Here is a 21,185-nt window from a genome sequence, read left to right as displayed (position 1 = left end):
TTATGTCGTTATTTTAACATAGCATACATACCTGAGGAGGCGGATGATGAAGTAGAAGCTAGGCAGTCGAAAACTTTGCATTTCTCTATCTGTACATAATGCACTTCGGCTAGATGTTTTGATAAATTGCTTGTGCTTCCGCCCTTACAAGCAAAAATCTTGTTGCACTTGTTGCAACGAGCATTGTCCGTGTTCACACGGGTGAAGTGTAACCATACTGTGGATCGTTTGGCTCTCTCCACCATCGTCACTCCATAAGCGCGAGCTCTGTGTACTGCGGAACAGACTACATTTCGTGCGTGAGATTGCAAATAACTGATATTGCGAATAACGAATATTATCGCAAATTACAAAAGGCTGGTCAGGTAAAATATGCTAGGTAATGTTTATTTAGCAATAATAAATAGGAAATGTATTTTTTTAAATTTCCCCAGTACCGACAGCAGAACCGTTAACGTCAGAGCTTATCGATACTTCGGTCTTTTATAATTAGGCACCGGGACCGATTAAGTACCGGGTTTCGGTACCCATCCCTACTCGTAGCAGCAGATTTGTGCCGTTGTCGTAGTGCACTTGTGTTTGTGCTAGAAAAAGCAACCAAGAAAAAAATATATATATGAAAGAAAACATTCTACAAGTGTGCAAATCTTATTACAAGAATTCACATACTGATTTGCAGATGTACAAAATTTGTCCATGACTTCACATTTGTAATGCAGGTGTGTGAATGTGTTTTGCACCCATATTCACTGCAGCAATAGTAGCAAAACATGCAAGCGTATGAGTTTCTTGATTTGTGTTTCGTAGAATAGGATTTGTGAACCTGCAATGAAGGATTCAAGAAGGTGTAACTGTTTGTGGGAGAAAAAATCTACAAGTTTGCAACTTTTGTCTGTGACTTCACATTTAATATTACACACGTGTAGCTATTGTCTACAACTGCAAATTCTGCCGTCACAGGCGCTCAGTTGTTTTGCACCAAAAATACCTTCATAGTATACGCACCTGTTGTAAATCTGACGTTGTGTTGCTGTCAGTTCTTAAGAAACAATCACAAAACCAGTTGAAAATAACTGATGTGAAGAATTGTTCGTAATGCAGCATAATGATTTTGTGTGAATGTTTCTCTCTCAGTCTTGAGGAGGACTTTGTGTCGTGGAGAGAGCAGTTCTGGCCGGCCGTGTGTGAACACTTTGGAGTCGAAGCAACGGGTGAAGAATCCAGGTCTGAATGCTCAATGATCTCTTCAGTAGCATTTGTTCCTCTTTCCTCTTTTGTTAGCGGGTCACAGTGACCTGACCTGAGAACATGCCCTTCTCTGCCGGTTAACACCACTTACAGGCCTTTTCAGACTGAAATCCAGCGCTCAATAGACTGACTGAAGAATAGGTTGTCAGAACACTGTAGATTGTGTGTAGCAGTCGAACACATGCTGGGTTTGTTGTCTGTCTCTCTCACACACTCTCTCTGTGTCTCTCAGTATTCGTCAGTATGAGCTGAAGGTACACACTGATCTGAACATGAATAAGATCTACACTGGAGAGCTGGGACGCCTCAAGAGCTTCGAGAACCAGAAGCCGTGAGTAAAGCACTTCGTTCACTTTCTCAGACCGTCAGCAGCTTCATTTCTAGAGCCTCCCACATTTACAAATCGCTCTTACCTAATCTTGACAACAGGATAAACACTTACACTGTGCTTCATTTGATCAGACACGGACATAATGTTTGTTTAAGATACAGCTTGGAAAGGTTTTATTAAGGGACAATATTTACCCATGTTTCACATTTATGAAGGCATATTGTTTTACAACCAAACCCATTTCAACTTTTAATCCATTAAAGTACACGTGTGTTCCTCAGCTATGGCTGTTAAATATATAATTAAATCATTTGTCAAAGTTTGAAAGCATTATGATTTTTACATGTTTTTACTCACCAGGGCTGCATTTTTGTGCTCAAAAATACAGTAAAAACTACATTTGTGAAATATTTTTGTAATTTAAAATAGCTGTTTTCTATGTCAATATCTGTTAAAATGCAATTTATTTCCGTGATCAAAGCTGAATTTACAGCCTTATTACTCCAGTCTTCAGTGTCACATAATGCTTCAGAAATCACTCTGATATGCTGATTTGCTGCTGCTCAAGAAACATTTATGATTATTATTATTAGTGTTGAAAACAGTTGTTCTGCCCAAATATGTATCCAAAAACATGATAATCAAAAGGTTTTTTTTCCCCAGCAAATATACATTAAATGAATCAAAAGTGATATTAAAAACATTTATAATGTTACAAAAGATTATATTTCAAATAAATACTGTTCTTTTGACTTTCTATTTATCTGTGAATCCTAAAAAAATATTCAGCAGCACAAACTGTTTTTAACATCGATAGTAATAAGCCATGAATAATGATTGAGCAGCAAATCAGCATATCAGAATGATTTCTGATGGATCATGTGACACTGAAGACTGGAGTAATGATGCTGAAAATTCAACTTTGATTACAGAAATCAATTACATTTTAACAGATATTCACATAGAAAACAGTTATTTCAAATTGTAATAACATTTCACAATATTGCTGTTTTTAATGAAATAAATTCAACTTTGGTGAGCAGACGAGACTTCATTAAGAACATTTTAAAATCTTAATGGTTCCAAACTTTTGACAGGTGCTATATTTGGGTCATTATAATTGTGGGTACATCTCTCACATGTCTGTGAAGTACTTTTTAAATATATTTTCCTCAATATTAAGCCCAGATGCTTAATTTTCTAGTACACAAATATATTTTTTCCAGTCACACTATTATATGTTGAAAAAACCATATCAAAAATAATACGTTTTTACTGTGTCCGAAAAACCATTGTAAACTAAGTTACCCACTTGAAAACCCCCATCAAAAAGGAACGGTTTGTTCTTTTCTCGCATAATTTGCACAGTATGATGATATTTCTCTAGAAGCAAGTGATGTTCTCTCTCTTTCTCCTAATATTGGTTAAACTAGCAAACCTGTGTCAAGAGCGGATTAACTGACTGTCAACAGTGTTACACAAGTGTTATTGTTGCAAATTTTAACAAGACAATTTAACTAAATTTTATGTTTTGTTCATGAAAATATATTTCTAAACATACCATATGCTCAGTAGTTGTAGGCTTCCATGTTGAGTATAGGCCCAAAAGTGATCTGTCCACTGTGTTACCCAGTATAGGTAACATGGTGGACAATAGCAAACATACAGTAGATGGTATTTTATGCACATATTCCTACAGATCAGCTTTATTTACATCGCACTTTATACAATGTAGATTGTTTCAAAGCAACTTTTTTCTGCACATTGTCAAATTCTAAATGTACCCCTAATTATAGAATGACACATATGTAGTCTATCAATTTTAAAAAGCTCAGTTTGGGGGACTTAAATGCTTGACATCTGGCAACCAGAAAGATAAAAGCTTCTGCAGGCTTATCATCTATTATGCTTAATACATCGAGAGAAGCAAAACTCATGATCATGATTAAAATGCAGTTCATCTTGCAGCCCTGTCTGAAAAGAACCAACACTGAACTGACTGACTGAATAATGATAATATTGTCTATTTACAGCAGAATCTGAGTCTCTATAATTGATTGTTATTTTCCTGTTTGTCACAGTGAAGCTGCCTTGACACAATCTGTATTGTAAATTATTATATTATATTATTATTTTATATTCTCATATTATAATAATATATTATTATTAAATACTATACTATCAGATGTTAGATAACAGATAAAAGGGAAAAATGCACAGTAAGTGCAATTTCTGCAACCAGTTTTTGTCACATGTGGCATTTTTGTTCTGAGCCCTGTTTAATTTACCATGTGTTACTCATTGTCTGTTCTCACAGGCCTTTCGATTCAAAGAACCCTTTCCTGGCTCCGGTCACTGTGAACCGCAAGCTCAATAAGGCTGGTGACAGACACCTGATGCACCTGGAGCTGGACATCACAGGCTCCAAAATCAGGTACCGAAACACACATCAGTATATACTGTAACCAGCATACACACTGAGCAGACACATTCCCCCAGTAATTAGAAATGGCCAAATATTACCCTGACATTTGATATTCATGATGTGTTGTTATAGGGGAATGTTAAATAAAGTTATATTTGTCTGGCCTCAGCTGTCTAACAGTGCTCATTAATGTCAAAATAATGTCAAAATAATAATATTAATTAGGCCCAAACAGTTAAATTTAATAAATTAATAATTAACTACATGAACTTCCTATATGACTAGGGATAGGATGAAGGATTGGGCTTCCACTTTATTTTTACAGTTTGTGTACTTGCCTAGGAAAGTAGCATAAGGTAACTACATGGTTAAAGTTAGTACTACCTAGTGGTACCCAGTACTAGTGCCCAGTTATAATAAGTGTATAGTATGTACATGTTGATACAACTGTAAAATAAAGTGCTAGTTAGTTAGTTGCATGTAATTGTGTATAATTATTGTTACTACTATAGTAAGCACAAGTAAAGCGTAAGAAGGACACCGTAAAATGAAGTGTTACTCCTGTTTTGCTATTTAAATTACTATTATTTTTATTATTAATTATTAAAAATGTTAAAAAACTGATAGTAATATGCAGTGATGCAGTGTATTCTTTTCAATTGTAGTGTTTTGCTTTGAACAACAACAACAAAAAATTATATATTGTGACTATATTTTATGTGATTCATTTAATTCATAACTGAATGCATAATTTAAAATCAAAATATTATTCATAAATATGTAAAATTGAGTACAGTAAGTTATACTGTTCTTCTTTTTTCATTTAGTTTCTTTAAATAAAAAGTTAGGAGGCCTAAAATAACGTCTCATGTTTCATAAAGTGTGTGTATTTTGGTGCAGGATTGTATGTCGTGCACACAATTTTACTCAACTTTCTTATCAAGTGTAAGAGTGGAACGTTATGAATTAAAACTGATAAAAGTTAATCTAAAACTAAATTTGCCTAAAATAACAATGTGTAGTCATTTAATGATGAGTGAAAATCTGTTGAACTTTTTTCCAATTTCAGGTGGAGTTTTATTTAAGCTAAATTTAGTTAAATCAAACTTGCACCTTTGTGTGTTTAGACTACTGCACAAACAAAATGACCCTTTAGCTCCATCTAGTGTCCCAGTTGTGCTTACAGGGATAGTTCACCCAAAATAAAGATGAAGGTTCTATTTATTTTTTTGTATGCATAAGTTTTAATTCCTTTTAACCAGCTACTTGCAAATGTCTAAATGTGTGTAGGTATGAATCAGGAGACCATGTGGCTGTGTATCCCATCAACGACAGCAACATCGTCAACAGGATCGGTGATCTCCTCAAAGTGGATCTTGACACCGTTATCTCCCTCAACAACCTCGACGGTATGACATGAATCCTTCAGAGCTTCAGCAGCACATTCATGCCTGTCCAGCTGTCAGGATCACTAAAGCTGTGTAGCTGAAATATATTTGTGTGTGTGCTGGATTTCAGAGGAATCCAATAAGAAGCATCCGTTCCCCTGTCCCACCACGTACCGCACCGCTCTGACTCACTATCTGGACGTCACCAGTTCTCCACGCACAAACGTGCTCTATGAACTGGCACAGTACGCCACTGACCCCAAAGACCAGGAGAACATGAGGAAGATGGCCTCCTCTTCACCTGAGGGCAAAGTAAGATCACCAGCTCTACTACTGCCACTCTGCAAAATTCAAGCCACTTAGAAATATAAACTATATTCAGTGATTTAGGATCATATTGTGTTATAATGACAATAGTAGTAATAGAATTTTGTATTAATAGTGTTAGTGGTAATATTAATATGCGTGATATTGTTACAGGAGACAGGTTTTGTCACGATGTTCAAATTATGAACATTAATGGCTTGAAAAATACTGATTTTAAATGCCATGGGGGAAAACAGTCACAACATTTAAAAGGATAGTTCACCAAAAAATGAAAGTTCTGTCATTAATTACTCACCCTCATGTTCCAGACCCGTAAGAACTTCGTTCATCTTTGGAACATCTTTGTTTTTCCCTCCCAATTACTTCTCTTCCCGGTCAGTCTTTGATACATTCATGAGGGTATCATGAGAGTTTGCATAGAAAAGAAAAAAAGTATTCTTGTAGCTTCATAAAATTATGGTTTAATCCCTGATGTCACATGGACTATTTTAACAATGTCCTTACTACCTTTTTGGGCCATGAAACATTTCAGTTGCACTGCTGTCTATGCAGGGTCAGAAAACTCTCAGATTTCATCAAAATATTGACCATTGAAGATCATGAAAGTGACTAATTTATGACAGAATATTCAATTTTAGGTGAACTATGTGGCACGACGCAATATGACACAACAAATCCCAAACAATAAACTGATTTGGTGCTGCACAGTTTGGGGAAAAGTCTTAATTGCAGTTTTTCTGGTTAAAAATTATGATTGCGAAAATAGAATTTTTAAAACGAAGAAAGAAAACATTATAAGAAACAGCAGTTTGTTGTGCTTGTTTCAGGGCTGCACAGGTTGACCAATAACGATTGTATATCAGTTTGACTAATAATGATTGTTAGGATTATTGCTAGGAAATATTAAACAAAATAAGAAATATCTATTTAATAATCTATTTTTTTGCATACGCCCTATATGAAATATGAGCCTTTTATATATCTACTGAAGAAATAAACTCCTGAACACTGGAGAAAAACTTGCATATGTTACTTCAGATATCTTCAAATATCTTTAAATAGGATGGTGTGAGCATAATGAAGCACTAATTACTGAGCTTAATTTAAAGTTAAATTGTAGTCTTTTTTTTTTTTTTTTTAAAGACATTCTGTATTTAAAGTTGCAGGGTGTAAATTTTAGCGGCATCTAGCGATGAGGTTACGAATTGCACATAGAGATGCTCCTAGGGCTGCACGATTGTGGTAAAAATCGTAATTGTCGATTATTCCCTTGAAATTGTAATTGCGATTAATAATTATGGTTATCACAATTTACATTGAAAGATCTTTTGAATAGCTTTATACCATTGTTTGAAGCAACTGCATGCCACATTTTTATATACAGTTTCATCTTTAAATATAAAAAAATTAAAAATTACCTTAAGATAACCTGTAGGAAAACACACGCAGTCTCACACACACATAGGTTTTGTGGTTTTGACTCAATGTCTTGTTGGAGTCAAATGCTGGGTGTGAGTTAAACTGTGATTCAGTGTGACAGCTGACAGTATGTGTGACGTTGTCTTTCTCTTCTCTCAGGCGCTGTACCAGAGCTGGGTGCTGGACTCCTGTAGGAATATTTTGGCTATTCTGGAGGATTTGCCGTCTCTGCGGCCGCCCATCGATCACCTCTGTGAGCTTCTGCCCCGACTGCAGGCCCGCTACTACTCCATCGCATCCTCCTCCAAGGTCAGAGAGCTTTAATATACTATATATTAAGCTAAAAAACAATTATAGGGCAAACATATGGAACAATAACATTTTGGCTCAAGCATGTTGCCAAATAATGTGAACTTTCAGACTTTGTCTATGCCAAAACAAATGTAAGAGGAAATGTTTTCAGTGGACTTTCAAAATTGTCTTTGCTTAAGAGAACAAGAAAATATACAGTTGTTTTGATTTTATTTTTTTATTTTTTTTATTTGATATTGTCAAGTTTAGCATCAGATACAATGTGATTTTTGGTAATTGCAATCTGGCAACAACAGCACATTTGTGGATCTATTCATCTGAGTAAGTGATTTGCAAATAAAAAATGAAATGTTGATTCATATGTAACTGTCTACAAATTATATAAGTTTTGTGTTATACCTCAAATACCAAGAGAAATTATATTAGTGTTATTTCATCATTCATTTCATTCGTTTCTCTCAAATGATTTTGATATGCAGGCAGGGTTGCCAGGTCCGCGTAACAAAAACATCCAAACTGCTACTCAGAACAAGCCCAGTCATGGCCAAAACTAGCTCAGTCACATTCTGGGGCAAATTGGCTCTCAAAATTGCATTCCAAATGTTTTTCCTTCATTCAGCAGGAAAACTGTGGATTTGGCAACACTGTATGCAGAGCAGACTGAACGCTCCTGATAAAGGAGCAATTTAGGTTTTTCTTTCAATTAATTACACAGTAATTATCATTAAAAAAAAAATGTAAAAAAAAAAAAAAAAATGGCATTGTATGGTGCACTTTGTGTGTATTGAAGTGTTTTGTGTGTTTTGTGTGACAGGTTCATCCCAACAGCATCCACATCTGTGCCGTCGTGGTGGAGTACAAGACTAAGACGGGTCGGGTCAACAAAGGAGTCGCCACTAACTGGCTGAAGAACAAGATGCCAACCGACAACGGACACAAGGCCACGGTGCCCATGTACATCCGCAAGTCTCAGTTCCGCCTGCCCTTCAAGTCCACAAACCCAGTTATCATGGTCGGACCGGGCACTGGCATCGCCCCCTTCATGGGCTTTGTTCAGGAGCGCAAATGGCTCAAAGAACAAGGTATGAGATACGCTGTTATGTGCTTCCTTAGTTTCAGCATTTGTCAGCATTTCGTCAGTATCACAAAGGAGGCTGAGCTGTCTCGTAAATGTATTCAAAATGAACAGAAAGTGACTGCACTGAACTTTTGTTCTGATCTTTTTATTCCCTATGCACATAAATCAGATGCATATTACTTTCATACATTATGGTCCGGGGTGGGGTTAATTATTACATGAATGTTAGAGGAGACATAACACCATAAAGTCTCATTATTACACCATCTGTTCAAAACTGCTGTTGCCACAATTTTAGATACTAGCCTAATATAAGTATAATGTGAATTACTGAAGCTAGAAATGAAATAAACACAAAGAAATGCATTACAAGCAATCAGACAAATACAACAGAACAAATATACAAATGATACCAAGTTCTTCATGTAGGTTTATCTGTTCTGACAAAAACAAGAAATACTGCGGAAATGTAAATTCTCAACAAAACAGAATAACTTTAAAGGGGTGCTATTATGCTTTTTCACTTTTTGAATTTTAGTCAGTGTGTGGTGTATATCTTTGGGCATAAAAAAAGATCTACAAAGTTACAAATCTCAAAGTCCACTACAAAGAGAGATATTTAGTTTTTAAAAATCTCTTTGAAAGAACTACAACAAATGGCTCCTTTGGACTACAACGTTTGTTTTCCGCATGCAATGATGTCACAACGCGGTCCATTAGAATATCATTAAATTAAAACCCGCCTACGGGTTAGCAATGCAGTGCAGAGAGCTGCTTGAATGAATAAACACAAGCATTGACTAGAGTGGCCGCTTCAGAGCCGTAACGCACCGCAGACGTGTGCAGTGTGTGGTAATAGATTTATTCATCATACAGTGTAGATAACAGCTTCACTTATAGGGCGAGTGTTTTTTTAAAATGCATAAACTTGCACTAGAATAGGCTAATCAGTGATGATGTTCTTTGATAATGTTAGGCTGCTTTTAGCCTTATGCTGGAGCTGGTTTCAGGCAATGAAACTAAGTACCTCCTGTAGTGAATCAGTGCGTTTTTGTAAGAAAAATATCCATATTTAAAATGTAGGATTCACTGTTAATCTAGCTTGCGCTGACTGCTTTGACAAGGGCTGTGGCAGCACTGAAACACCGTCTAAGCTGTTCGCCAATCGCAACGCACTGGGAGAGCTGACCATCACAACACATTTCGTTTTTCAGAAGGCGGGCCTATATTAAATCCAGAACTAATCGAGCCATTTGTGCCAGGCTGAGGCACCAATGGATCCTCTGCAGTGAATGGGTGCCATCAGAATGTATTGTAATTGGGTGGCCTGAGAGTGAGCACATTTTAAGCAAATTTAATTTTTGTCTGAACTATTGCTTTAAGCACATTAAACCATGAAATAAATTGATTCATTACGTTTGCTGTGTGACAGTCAGCTTTCTCTGCATGGAATTTGGGTGTGTGTGCATCAAAAACTGACAGAACAGCATGTGAGAAACAAATTAAATTCTCTTTTGCTTCTTATTACACTTTCATACCATGTTTATCTATATTTCTCCCAGCCTTATTCCACTCATACATAACCAGTCATTGTCAGATGATTTCAGTTCAGTTCAATCAGCTTTCACTATCACTCTAGTACAGGGGTGCTCAACCCTGGTCCTGGAGATCGACTTTCCTGCAGAGTTCAGCTCCAACTGTCCATACACACCTGGATCAGCTAATTAGGATCTGAAGGAGCACTTGATAATTACAGACAGGTGTGTTTGATTAGGGTTGGAACTAAACTCTGCAGGAAAGTCGATCTCCAGGAACAGGGTTGAGCACCCCTGCTCTAGTGTTTCAACATCCACCGTCACTCAATTAATATCTTGATTTACCATTTGTAGGCAAGGACGTTGGAGACACAGTGTTGTACTATGGCTGCCGTCACAAGAACGAGGACTTCCTGTACCGAGAGGAACTGGAGGAGTATGAGAAGACTGGGGTTCTGACGGCACTCAATGTAGCTTTCTCCAGAGACCAGGCAGAGAAGGTAGCACACATGCTAGGCTACATCTCCCTAAAACATCTCCCTAAAATACCCTTGATAAGAGTTTTTCTAACTTAGAGCCAAAAAGCTCATCAGCACGTCCTCTCTGTAACATCTAATAGGGATATTTGGTAACACTTCAGTTTAGGGACTAAGTTCTCAATATTGAGTAGTTGCTTATTAGCATGCCTATTATTAACATATTGGCTGCATATTAGTATTATAAAGCACATATTAATGCCTTATTCTGCATGACCATATGTGACCCTGGACCAGTCTTAAGTCACTGGGGTATATTGTATTAATAGCCAACAATACATTGTTTTGGTCAAAATGATCAATTTTTCTTTTATGCCAAAAATCTTTAGGATATTACGTAAAGATCATGTTCCATGAAGACATTTCATATATTTCCTACGGTAAATATATCAAAATTACATTTTTGATTAGTAATATGCATTGTTAAGAACTTCATTTGGTCAACTTTAAAGGCAATTTGCTCAATATTTTTATTTATTTATTTTATTATTGTTATTATTGCATCCTCAGATTACAGATTTTCAAATAGTTGTATCTCGGCCAAATATTGTGCTATCATAACAAACCATACATGTAATTTTATATACACACACATATATATATATATATATATATAGTATTTATATTATATTATATATATATATATATATATATATATATATATATATATATATATATATATATATATATATATATATATATATATATATATATATATATAGTATACTAATACATGCAGCAAGTTTATTGAGGCAGAATCGAGCCATTTGTTGGTGGTGGTGAGCCACTGTAATGATGAGTGAGTCATTGAATCATTCATTCAACCGATTCATTGAAATCACTCGATTTGTCAAAAAAATGATTCATTCAGTAGCAGAATCACTTCTGTGTGTTGATCAGACATGCACAACAGTTCTGCTGTGGCTTTGAGCTATTTTCATTTCCAAATATAAGCAACAATTGACAGTGTTGTATTTATAATGTAACACGCACATTTATCGAACTGTTCAAGAAAATCAGTATCACATTTGTGCAGTTATTTGGGGAAAATGGCACTCTAGCTTGTTGTTAAATTATATCATATAAATATAAGACAAAATCCCATACAAGGGGGAATTTTTTTCCCCTCATATCTTAAGTTTTAGACTCCTATAACTGCATTCTCATATCACACAGTCAGTCATCGTGCAACATGTTCATCAGCAGTTGCATTACTGTAAGATAACATACAGGTCCGGACGGGTGCACTACATGAATTAGTTTTTAAATCAGCAGCCCCAGTTTAAACGCGTGCTGTTCTCTGCATCACTTCCTTGATGTGTATTTCCTACAGGTGTACGTACAGCATCTGCTGAAGAAGAACAAGGAGGTCGTCTGGAGGCTGGTTCACACAGACAACGCTCACATCTACATATGCGGGTGAGTAAACATCAAAACTTATCAAAACATCATGACACAGAGCATCTCTGACACCATTCTCACACCGCCCATCATTCTCCTCCCGCAGAGACGCGCGTAACATGGCGCGGGACGTCCAGAACGCCTTCTACGAGATCGCAGAGGAGCTGGGAGGAATGAGCCGCACTCAGGCTGTAGATTACATCAAGAAACTCATGACTAAAGGACGCTACTCGCAGGACGTCTGGAGCTAAATGAGCTCCGCTACATTCCCCTTCTGTACATTCCTGATGTGTGCATTCATGAGGATGAGTCTAACATTTTTGCTGTCGTCGTTTGGGGAAAAAAAAAAAAAAAACAGACACACACAACCTCATTCTGAAGTGAATTATGTCACATTATGTTAGAGAGAAAATCCTGTGTAGAATCATGATCTTAACATACTAATCAAATACATGATATGCATGAAACTTTATAATCAGTAACATGGTAATTTTTAGCATCCACCAAACGCAGTGTCTGTAGAGCTGGATTAATGCTGTAATGGTACTTTGTAAGCGTGAAGAGGCATTAACTTACTCTTATTGTTATGAACTTGATGAAAGTGGTTTTAAACATGCACAAAATAACCTTTAGATGTTATAAACGTCACAACCTTTCATTTTGGTCTGAAGTAAAAGCATCTGAATGTCTATAGATTTTTCTTGTCAGACTTTTTTATTATTATTATAATGGTTGAATATGAATGTAAACTCATTTCAAAGCGGATGACCCACACAGATTTCATTTTTCTTTAGGTGCTCAAGTTCATTTGTCATAATTTCATTATTTTTTATGTTCTCTGGTAACAGACATACTCTGTCTCTGAGAGTCTTGTGTGTGTGTGTGTGTGTGTGTGTGTGTGTGTGATATTGAGACACAGACAAGGGAACAGATGTTGGTCTGGAAGCTCTAGTGCCTTATTTACTGTGTCATTTGCATTAGTGTAAGAGTTTACTATTTGGGAAGATGATAGAATTATATAAAATAGTAGTACATTTTTTTTTTTTTTTTTTATCACATAATCATAATTTTATATGCACTTGTTGTTTCCAGTACATACAGCTGTTTAGGCCTATTTGTAATAATTAAATATAAATTTAACATCACCTTTGTCTTGTTTTTGTTCACTTCTACCCATCTGACACCACATGTAAGAAAGGTTTTGTTACCCATGATCTTAAGAGACTCGTCTAATAAGGGACTAGTCAAAAATCTTGACACATTTTTATTCATTTAAAAAAAAAAAAAAAAAAGTTGAATTTGATTACTTTTATTAATGCTGGTTTTAAAATGGTCTCCTTTCATCTAGAAGTTGCATTAGCACAGTTCTCGCTAGAAGGTGCTGTGCTTTATGTAATGCAAGACATAAAAAGTGTATTGTGTGCTCTTTTGTTGTAAATGACTCGGATGATGCTAAACTGTACGTAATGTAAACCACTGTGAGACCACAGATGGTTGCCATTTTCCCCCCATGGTTTATTTCAAGTTTAGAGTTTATTTAGGAATCCTGTTACTATGGAAGCTTGCTTCCATCACAGGATAAAAAAGTAATTGTAATAATATAAATAAAGTAAATAAGGTAATATCCTATATTTTTCATTTGACAATTTTGAGTTTTTTTCCTTGCAGTTCTGAGTTACATCTGTATATCTCAAAATTTAGAGACTTTCACTATTCAAGATACTGGGCAAGAATTGCAAGATGTAAAATTTAGAATTGTAAGACATAAATATAAAAAAATGGAGCTAAAAAAAAAAAAAAAAAAAAAATCACAATTACCATTCACAAATATTCCATGTTGGGGCAGAAAAAAAAAATTAGAGGGCAAGGCAAGTTTATTTATATAGCACATTTCATACACAGAGGTAATTCAAAGTGCTTTACATAAAAGGAAGTAGAACAATCATAAAAACAATGATCACAACAATAAAACAAAAAATCTAAAATGTAAAAACTGATCGATATAATGATTTAAAAATTATTTAAAATAAGTTTAAGACAGTTGAAAATGATTATACATAATGCAATCAGTTCGGACGAAGCACAGTGCTCATTCAGTAAATGATAAACAGATGAGTTTTGAGTCTAGATTTAAATGTAGCTAATGTTTTAGCACATTTGATCTCTTCTGGAAGCTGATTCCAACTGTGGGCAGCATAATAGCTAAAAGCGGATTCCCCTTGTTTTGTGTGAACCCTTGGTACTTCTAACTGACTCGATCCTAATGATCAGAGTGGTCTGTTAGGTTTATACAACCCCTGGCAAAAAGTATGGAATCACCCCTCTCAGAAGATGTTCATTCAAATGTTTAATTGTGTAGAAAAAAAAAAAAAAAAAAAAAAAAAAAAACAAGCACATATATGCCACAAAACAATTTTCACTCAACAATCCAAACTTCTGGCTGCATAAAACACTTTTTTTAAAAAAAAAAGAAAATAACTACAGTCAGTTACAACTGTTTTTACAGATCACACAGAGGAAAAAATATGGAATCACACAAATCTGAAGAAAATTATATGGAATCACCAAATAAAAACACTACCAGTACTTTGTTGCACCACCTCTGGCTTTTATAACAGCTTGAATTCTCTGAGGCATGGATTTAACTAATGACAAACAGTATACTTTATCAATCTGTCTCCAGCTTTGTCTTATTGCAGTTGCCAGATCAGCTTTGCAGGTTGGAGCCTTGTCGTGGACCATTTTCTTTAATTTCCAACACAGATTTTCAATTGGATTGAGGTCCGGACCATTTGCAGGCCATGCCATTGACATTATATGTCTTTCCTGTAGGAATGTTTTCAAAGATTTTGCCCTATGGCACGATGCATTATCATCCTGAAAAATGATGCTACCATCACCAAACATCCTTTCAACTGATGGAATAAGAAAAGTGTCCAAAATCTCAACATAAACTTGTGCATTTATAGAAGATGTAATGACTGTCATCTCTCCCACACCTTTACCTGACATACAACCCCATATCATTAATGACTGTGGAAATTTGCATGTTTTCTTCAGGCAGTTGTCTTTATAAATTTCACTGGAACGGCACCAAACAAAAGTTCCAGCATCATCACCCTGCCCAATGCAGATTCGTGATTCATCACTGAATATAACTCTCATCCAGTCATCCACAGTCCAAGATTGTCTTTCTTTAGCCCACTGAAACCTTGTTTTTTTCTGTTTAGATGTTAATGATGGTTTTCGTTTGGCTTTTCTGTATGTAAATCCCATTTCTTTTAGGCGATTTCTTACGGTCCGGTCACAGACATTGACTCCACTTTCTGCCCATTTGTTCCTCATTTGTTTTGTTGTGCATTTTCTGTTTTCAAGGCATACTGCTTTAAGTTTTTTGTCTTGGCGCTTTGATGTCTTTCTTGGTCTACCAGTACGCTTCCCTTTTACAACCTTTCCATTTGATTTGTACTTGGTCCAGATTTTAGACACAGCTGACTGGGAACAACCAACATCTTTTGCAACATTCTGTGAAGATTTACCTTCTTCGAGAAGTCTGATAATCCTCTCCTTTGTTTCAACTGACATCTCTCGTGTTGGAGCCATGAGTTATGTCAATCATCTTGGTTCAACACATCACTAATGTGTGCAAGCACTCTTTTTTAACTGCAGACTAATTAGCAGTTGTAATCAGATACAGGTGTTTGTTTTAGAAATGCAAAGTGCATGGTGATTCCATATAATTTTCCTCAGATTTGTGTGATTCCATATTTTTTTCCTCTGTGTGATCTGTAAAAACAGTTGTAATTGACTATAGTTATCTTTCTTTGTTTTTTTAAAAACGTGTTTTATACAGCCAGAAGTTTGGATTGTTGAGTGAAAATTGTTTTGTGGCATATATGTGCTTGTTTTTTTTTTTTTTTTCTACACAATTAAACATTTGAATGAACATCTTCTGAGAGGGGTGATTCCATACTTTTTGCCAGGGGTTGTATTCAGTGAGCATATCTGCAATGTACATATATTATAATACGCTAAAAAAAACAATAATTGAGATCTAAACTCAGAATTGCAAGAAAATATATATATGTGTGTGTGTATGTATAAACATTTAATATTTAGTAATAATATAGATTTGACTGCACTGACACTGTCCGATGAGAATAAATCTTGAAACAAAGTACCTTTAAGGGTATTCTACTGTCTTTGGCTTGAAATTAATTTTTAATTACATAAACTCCACATTTTTTTCCTACACTCACAATTTACAAAGACCTACTGAGATCAGCCCATGACAAACAAAATGGATGTATACACTTTACTGTTTTTAACCCTTCATAAACAAGTCACTTCATAAATAATTTTTAATATTTAAAATAATAGCATAATAGAATGATTATAAAAAGCGTTGTTTTGGTAATAAGAGTCTTGGTGTCCCCTTCATAGGACACATCATAAAATATTTATTATTATTATTTGTTTCTTATGCACCATGTAATGATGTAAAATAAATAAATACTATTTATTCTCGGGTTTCAGGGTTTTATTATTATTTCTATAATAGTTTTTTTTCTGTAATGTAGCGTATTATAATATATGTATGCATTATTTATTGTCAATATATTAATGATCAGTTCATTAATCATTCAGCTTCCAACGACACTCTCTTCTTTCATAGGCGACTTTGAGAAAGAAAGAAAGATAGAAAGAAAGGAAAACGCGCGGGTGACTTATTCTTCATACTGCAAACTCCTTCTGTTCATTCAACAATCATGTATACCTAAAAATCAGGGGACAAATCCACTATTGATTTGAAACGCGACGCTGCATTTCACCTTTAGGTTTTACACCTTTTTTACAGCACGTTTGTCATCGTCTATCCGTCTGTGATTACAGTACAATCACTACTGTGAAACCTAAAGAAAGCGTCCGCCATCACATCATGACGCCACAAAGCTAGTGGAGATTACCACGTGACAGAAAAGGCGCAAAGTTGATACCACTTTCCAACAGACGGGGGTCTTTATCCAAATACATTTTGACAAAATATATGCCATGCCGTTATTCTTTGCATTTCCTCTATTACAAGCTTTGCGATAAATGATGATTTATAAACTCCACTGCTATATTTCTTTTGTTATATGTGCCAAATAAACGAACGAATCCACACGTTCCCGCTAAGTAGACGGTACCATCCAGTCTCGGGTCAAAGTTCATAAGAAGTCTGCAGTGCGTGTTCCGCTCGTGCCGGGTTTTTAATTTCTTTATTTTGGAATAGGTGGCAATTTCATTTTATTTCCTTCAGAAATATGGCCTCAGGTAAATATCTGTTATATTGTAGCCTATAACGTGGTAATCGCTTTTTATCTGTTTGCTGTTCAGTTTTGAGAGACATAAAAGATGATTAACGCAGCGCGGTTAGCATTAGCGGCTAAACTGACGACGCGGGTTTTGCCAGTATTTAAATATATAACTACATTCACGACAGAAAAACAATATAAGGCTCTTTAAGTGGGTTTAACTCATGTTTAGTTGTATGAAACTAGCTCGGTGGGTATATAAATGGACAGGAGATGAATGTTTAGCAATTATGTTCATAACATGGCGTGGTTTGAATTTTAGCTTAGCATTTGTTCTGACGATCACATGCACCATTATGTACGCGTTTCACTGACCTGTTTACAACATTGTTGTAGTGCTGTTTACACTTAATATATTCTGTCTAATTGTTTCTTTCTGTTCGCAGATTCAGGCTACGGGCAGCCTGGCGCTCAACAAAGGTAAACGACGAATTATGGGCCTTCTCATTTGTCTATATTATAAATTGTTATGGATATCTAATGTTATGTAAGCATTCTGGTACAAGAGTGAGGTAGCAGTACTATTGTTATATTTTAGAAATAGTAGCTCGTTGGCTTGTTTCAAAATGTAATTTTTCCCCCTTTTTTTTTTATTTGTGCAGCTACGGATCTTATGGTGGATCCCAGGGCTATCCAGGAGGACAGGTAGTGCTTCATTATATAATTTGGTAGCATGCATCATTAGAGTGTTGGAGCTTAATGAATTTGTCTTTCCAGCAGGGATATGGCCAAGGCAACGGGAGCGGCTCTTACAGTGCACAGAGTTATGGCAGTTATGGACAGTCTGGTGGTATGTGTGTTTTTTTTTTTTTTTAAATATATAAATTATTTAATGATGGTTGGTGTGTAATTGGCTTGTTTTCTTGTAGGAGAGAGTTATGGCCAGTCTACTCAGGGTTATTCCTCTGGTGGTTATGGTCAACAACAACAGCAACCGCCGCAGCCTCCTCCTCAGCAGCAGCCGGGCTATGACAGCTATGGACAGCAGGGATCTGAATCCTCGTCCAGGTGAGAGAGAGCTGAATTCGCTATCACAACCACATCTTATCGCTGTCCTAATTGATACACAAGTGTGTTTAAATGCACCTCAGAAAACTTCTAATTACAGGGTTTAAGCAAGAAGTGTTCTTAACTACATAAACACAAACAGATGCTTTCTAACTAGTGGCTGACTGATGATGCTTGACTTTCAATATACATTTACTACATTACAAAATACTTACAGTAGTGCAGTGGGGAAATTCTGCTTTTGATTGGCCACATTCCTGCAGAGTTTAACACCAATCTTGTGTAAGAGATGTTTTCATGTGAGGTTATGATGTAAATGGGATCACGTGCATGGTATGGCCACAAGGTCATTCATCTACTTTCAACAGGACCAGCATCTTTGATCCGCAAGGTCCGTGATGCGATTGAAAATCTTTTTAGCCATCCCTGATTGTTAAACAACATCTCCATTCTGTCTCACTGCAGTTATGGCGATAAGTCATACGGGCAGCAGCGATCTTACGGACAACAGTCAGGAGGAGGTGCTGGTGGAGGTGCGTACAGCCAGTCCAGTGGCTCATACGGGGGGTCTCAAGGTGGATATGTGCGACGCAATGATGGTAATTTAATACTGCATTTCTTGCGTTGACTTTTGATCCAGATGATTTATTTTAACTGATTTAATCAGATTTTGTGAGGTGTCATACACCTGTTTTCACAAACAAGCCCCATTCACACCAAGAATGATAAATATAAATATAACTAAAGATAATTATATTAGCGTCCACACTGGTGCACATTATCTGCTGTTTATTCTTAAGTGTATGCTCGTCTGCTGTTTAAGTTCTCAAGATTGTGATGGCAGGATTGATTCTGATTGGTTGTCAGTGTTATCTTTAATCAGCTGAAAAAAAAAATAATTCTGAAAATGATTCCAACGACATCACTTCTTTGCGCCTTTATCGTTATAGCTGTGGTGTGGACTCTGCAGTTCTTAGATACTGAGAATGATTTTTAGAATTATGTCTTTATCGTTATCATTCTTGGTGTGAACGGGCCTTAAAGCCTAATCCCAGACTAAAATATATCTGGGCTGTTTTAACTTGGACTTATCTTAATATGTCAGTGCCATGGTTTTGTTTCAAGATGCACAACAGTAGAGAGAGAGTGAGTGTGTGTGTATGTGTACTTGTTTTTGCTACATTGTGGGGACCAAATGTCCCCACAAGGATAGTAAAACCTGAATTTTTTGACATTGTGGGGACCGGCTTGTGGTCCCCATGGGTACAAAAGCTTATAAATCATACAGAATGAGATTTTTTTGAGAAAGTAAAAATGCAGAAAGTTTTCTGTAAGGGTTAGGTTTAGGGGTAGGGTTAGGGTAAGGGGATAGAAAATACAGTGTGGACAGTATACAAACCATTGGGCCTATGGAGAGTCCCCACAAAGATAATAAACCAGACGTGTGTGTGTGTGTTTTTTTTTTTTTTTTATTTTTTATTTTTTTGTTTGTTTTTTTTTTTTTTCTTCCCCTCTCTCCTCTTCTTCTCTGAGGCTTGTTCATAAAAGAGACTTATGTCCTAATTAAACTATGGCCTGAAGGATTAGTTCACTTAGAATAAAAATATCCAGATAATTTACTCGCCCTGATTCTGATAAATTACCAGAATTTTTTCTAAAACTTGAATCAACTTCAGCGTCATTCTTCTCTCTTTACTGTTATCGTTGGGATGTCTCATTGTCTAATTCTAGTGTTTGATAATTCTATTTCAAATCACAATTCCTTGTTTTCTAAAAAATAAAAATTGTGGCAAAACATTACATTTGAATTAATCAATAAAATCACAAAAATCACCCAGCCCTACTGGAAGTGAGCCAATCTTTTTTTTTTTATTTTTTTTTTTTTAAAAACCTAAGGCCCAGTCTGTGAAACCAGGCCTTAATGTTTGGCAATCGAATCCATAAAGTCTCTCCTTCTCTCCGCAGGTGATAACCGGAGGTTTGGCGATGACAGTGGCTCTGACAGGTCGGAGGGTTTCAGGGGCAGAGGTCGTGGGGGTTATGATCGTGGTGGTTATGACCGCGGAGGCTACGACAGAGGTGGCCGTGGCGGCCCACCCTCCGGTATGGGGTAAGTCTGCCCACCCCAGAAGGTATTACAGCACACTGTTAAAAATCAACAATGCACATAGACCTGATAGCTGTTGATTTATAGGATTTTTGCAGTGGATAACCCACATGGTCAAATAATTCTTGTACCACAAAAGGAGGTTTGTCTACTTTTATTATTTGAAGTGGTTGCACCCTTTATGGACCCACCATATGAAGTGACACTCCACCCAATGGAATGTTGTTAGGTTATTGTAGTTACTTGTGTAATGCTAATAGCTTTTAGGCTACAGGTTTCTCTCCATCTCCACTAGTCCATGTTTTTATGCATTTAAATGCATCACATTTACATATAGGATGTACTACTGTATCTTTTTTTTTTTTTTTTTTTTTTTTTTTAAATGTATAATCTTTGTTTGCAATGAAATAGCCTATGAAGCTGTTGTGGTAATAAACTTTAAATCAAATCACAGGATACAATAGCACAAAAACAACCTAAACCAATAAGAAGCTTGTTACATCTATGGATATTTTCACTCAAGGTTTCATCTGCTCTAGAACTCACAAGTCTGACTGAGGTCAGTGTAAACACGAGAATTGATCGGAGGCCTGGCTAATTCTGGTGAAGTGAGAGCCCTAAGTAATGCATTTGGTCCTCATTTTTATGCATTTCTCCGGTTTCCTTTTGAAGTAAATTCTAATTCTGAAGAAAAGGCAAAACAATGTTGACGT

At 36.1% G+C, this 21,185-nt stretch overlaps 2 protein-coding genes across 7 annotated transcripts in view; both read left to right on the top strand.

Annotated features, from left to right (window-relative positions):
* porb (P450 (cytochrome) oxidoreductase b) overlaps positions 1 to 13,145 on the top strand; it is a 40,173-nt gene extending 27,028 nt beyond the window's left edge. For all 3 annotated transcript variants that reach the window (XM_051128702.1, XM_051128704.1, XM_051128703.1), the window contains 10 exons: positions 1,135 to 1,224; positions 1,481 to 1,579; positions 3,897 to 4,013; positions 5,295 to 5,413; positions 5,523 to 5,704; positions 7,298 to 7,447; positions 8,265 to 8,532; positions 10,418 to 10,563; positions 11,933 to 12,018; positions 12,107 to 13,145. In XM_051128702.1, the coding sequence (XP_050984659.1) occupies positions 1,135 to 1,224; positions 1,481 to 1,579; positions 3,897 to 4,013; positions 5,295 to 5,413; positions 5,523 to 5,704; positions 7,298 to 7,447; positions 8,265 to 8,532; positions 10,418 to 10,563; positions 11,933 to 12,018; positions 12,107 to 12,251 (1,402 nt within the window). In that variant the 3' untranslated portion in view covers positions 12,252 to 13,145. The remainder of the gene's footprint in view (positions 1 to 1,134; positions 1,225 to 1,480; positions 1,580 to 3,896; positions 4,014 to 5,294; positions 5,414 to 5,522; positions 5,705 to 7,297; positions 7,448 to 8,264; positions 8,533 to 10,417; positions 10,564 to 11,932; positions 12,019 to 12,106) is intronic.
* Positions 13,146 to 17,169: 4,024 nt separating this feature from the next.
* The window catches only part of taf15 (TAF15 RNA polymerase II, TATA box binding protein (TBP)-associated factor), an 8,737-nt gene continuing 4,721 nt past the window's right edge, over positions 17,170 to 21,185 (top strand). Inside the window, exons 1-7 of one of the 4 annotated variants that reach the window (XM_051128709.1) lie at positions 17,170 to 17,316; positions 17,744 to 17,777; positions 17,960 to 18,002; positions 18,078 to 18,147; positions 18,227 to 18,365; positions 18,831 to 18,964; positions 20,331 to 20,475. In XM_051128709.1, coding sequence (XP_050984666.1) covers positions 17,307 to 17,316; positions 17,744 to 17,777; positions 17,960 to 18,002; positions 18,078 to 18,147; positions 18,227 to 18,365; positions 18,831 to 18,964; positions 20,331 to 20,475 — 575 coding nt within the window. In that variant the 5' untranslated portion in view covers positions 17,170 to 17,306. Of the gene's footprint in view, positions 17,317 to 17,743; positions 17,778 to 17,959; positions 18,003 to 18,074; positions 18,148 to 18,226; positions 18,366 to 18,830; positions 18,965 to 20,330; positions 20,476 to 21,185 lie in introns of all 4 variants that reach the window. The other 3 variants (XM_051128708.1, XM_051128711.1, XM_051128710.1) reach the window with 3 other exon arrangements.

This window comes from Labeo rohita, chromosome 15 (assembly GCF_022985175.1).
Source record: "Labeo rohita strain BAU-BD-2019 chromosome 15, IGBB_LRoh.1.0, whole genome shotgun sequence".
NCBI lineage: Eukaryota > Metazoa > Chordata > Actinopteri > Cypriniformes > Cyprinidae > Labeo > Labeo rohita.
This window is presented reverse-complemented; position numbering and strand designations above follow the sequence as displayed.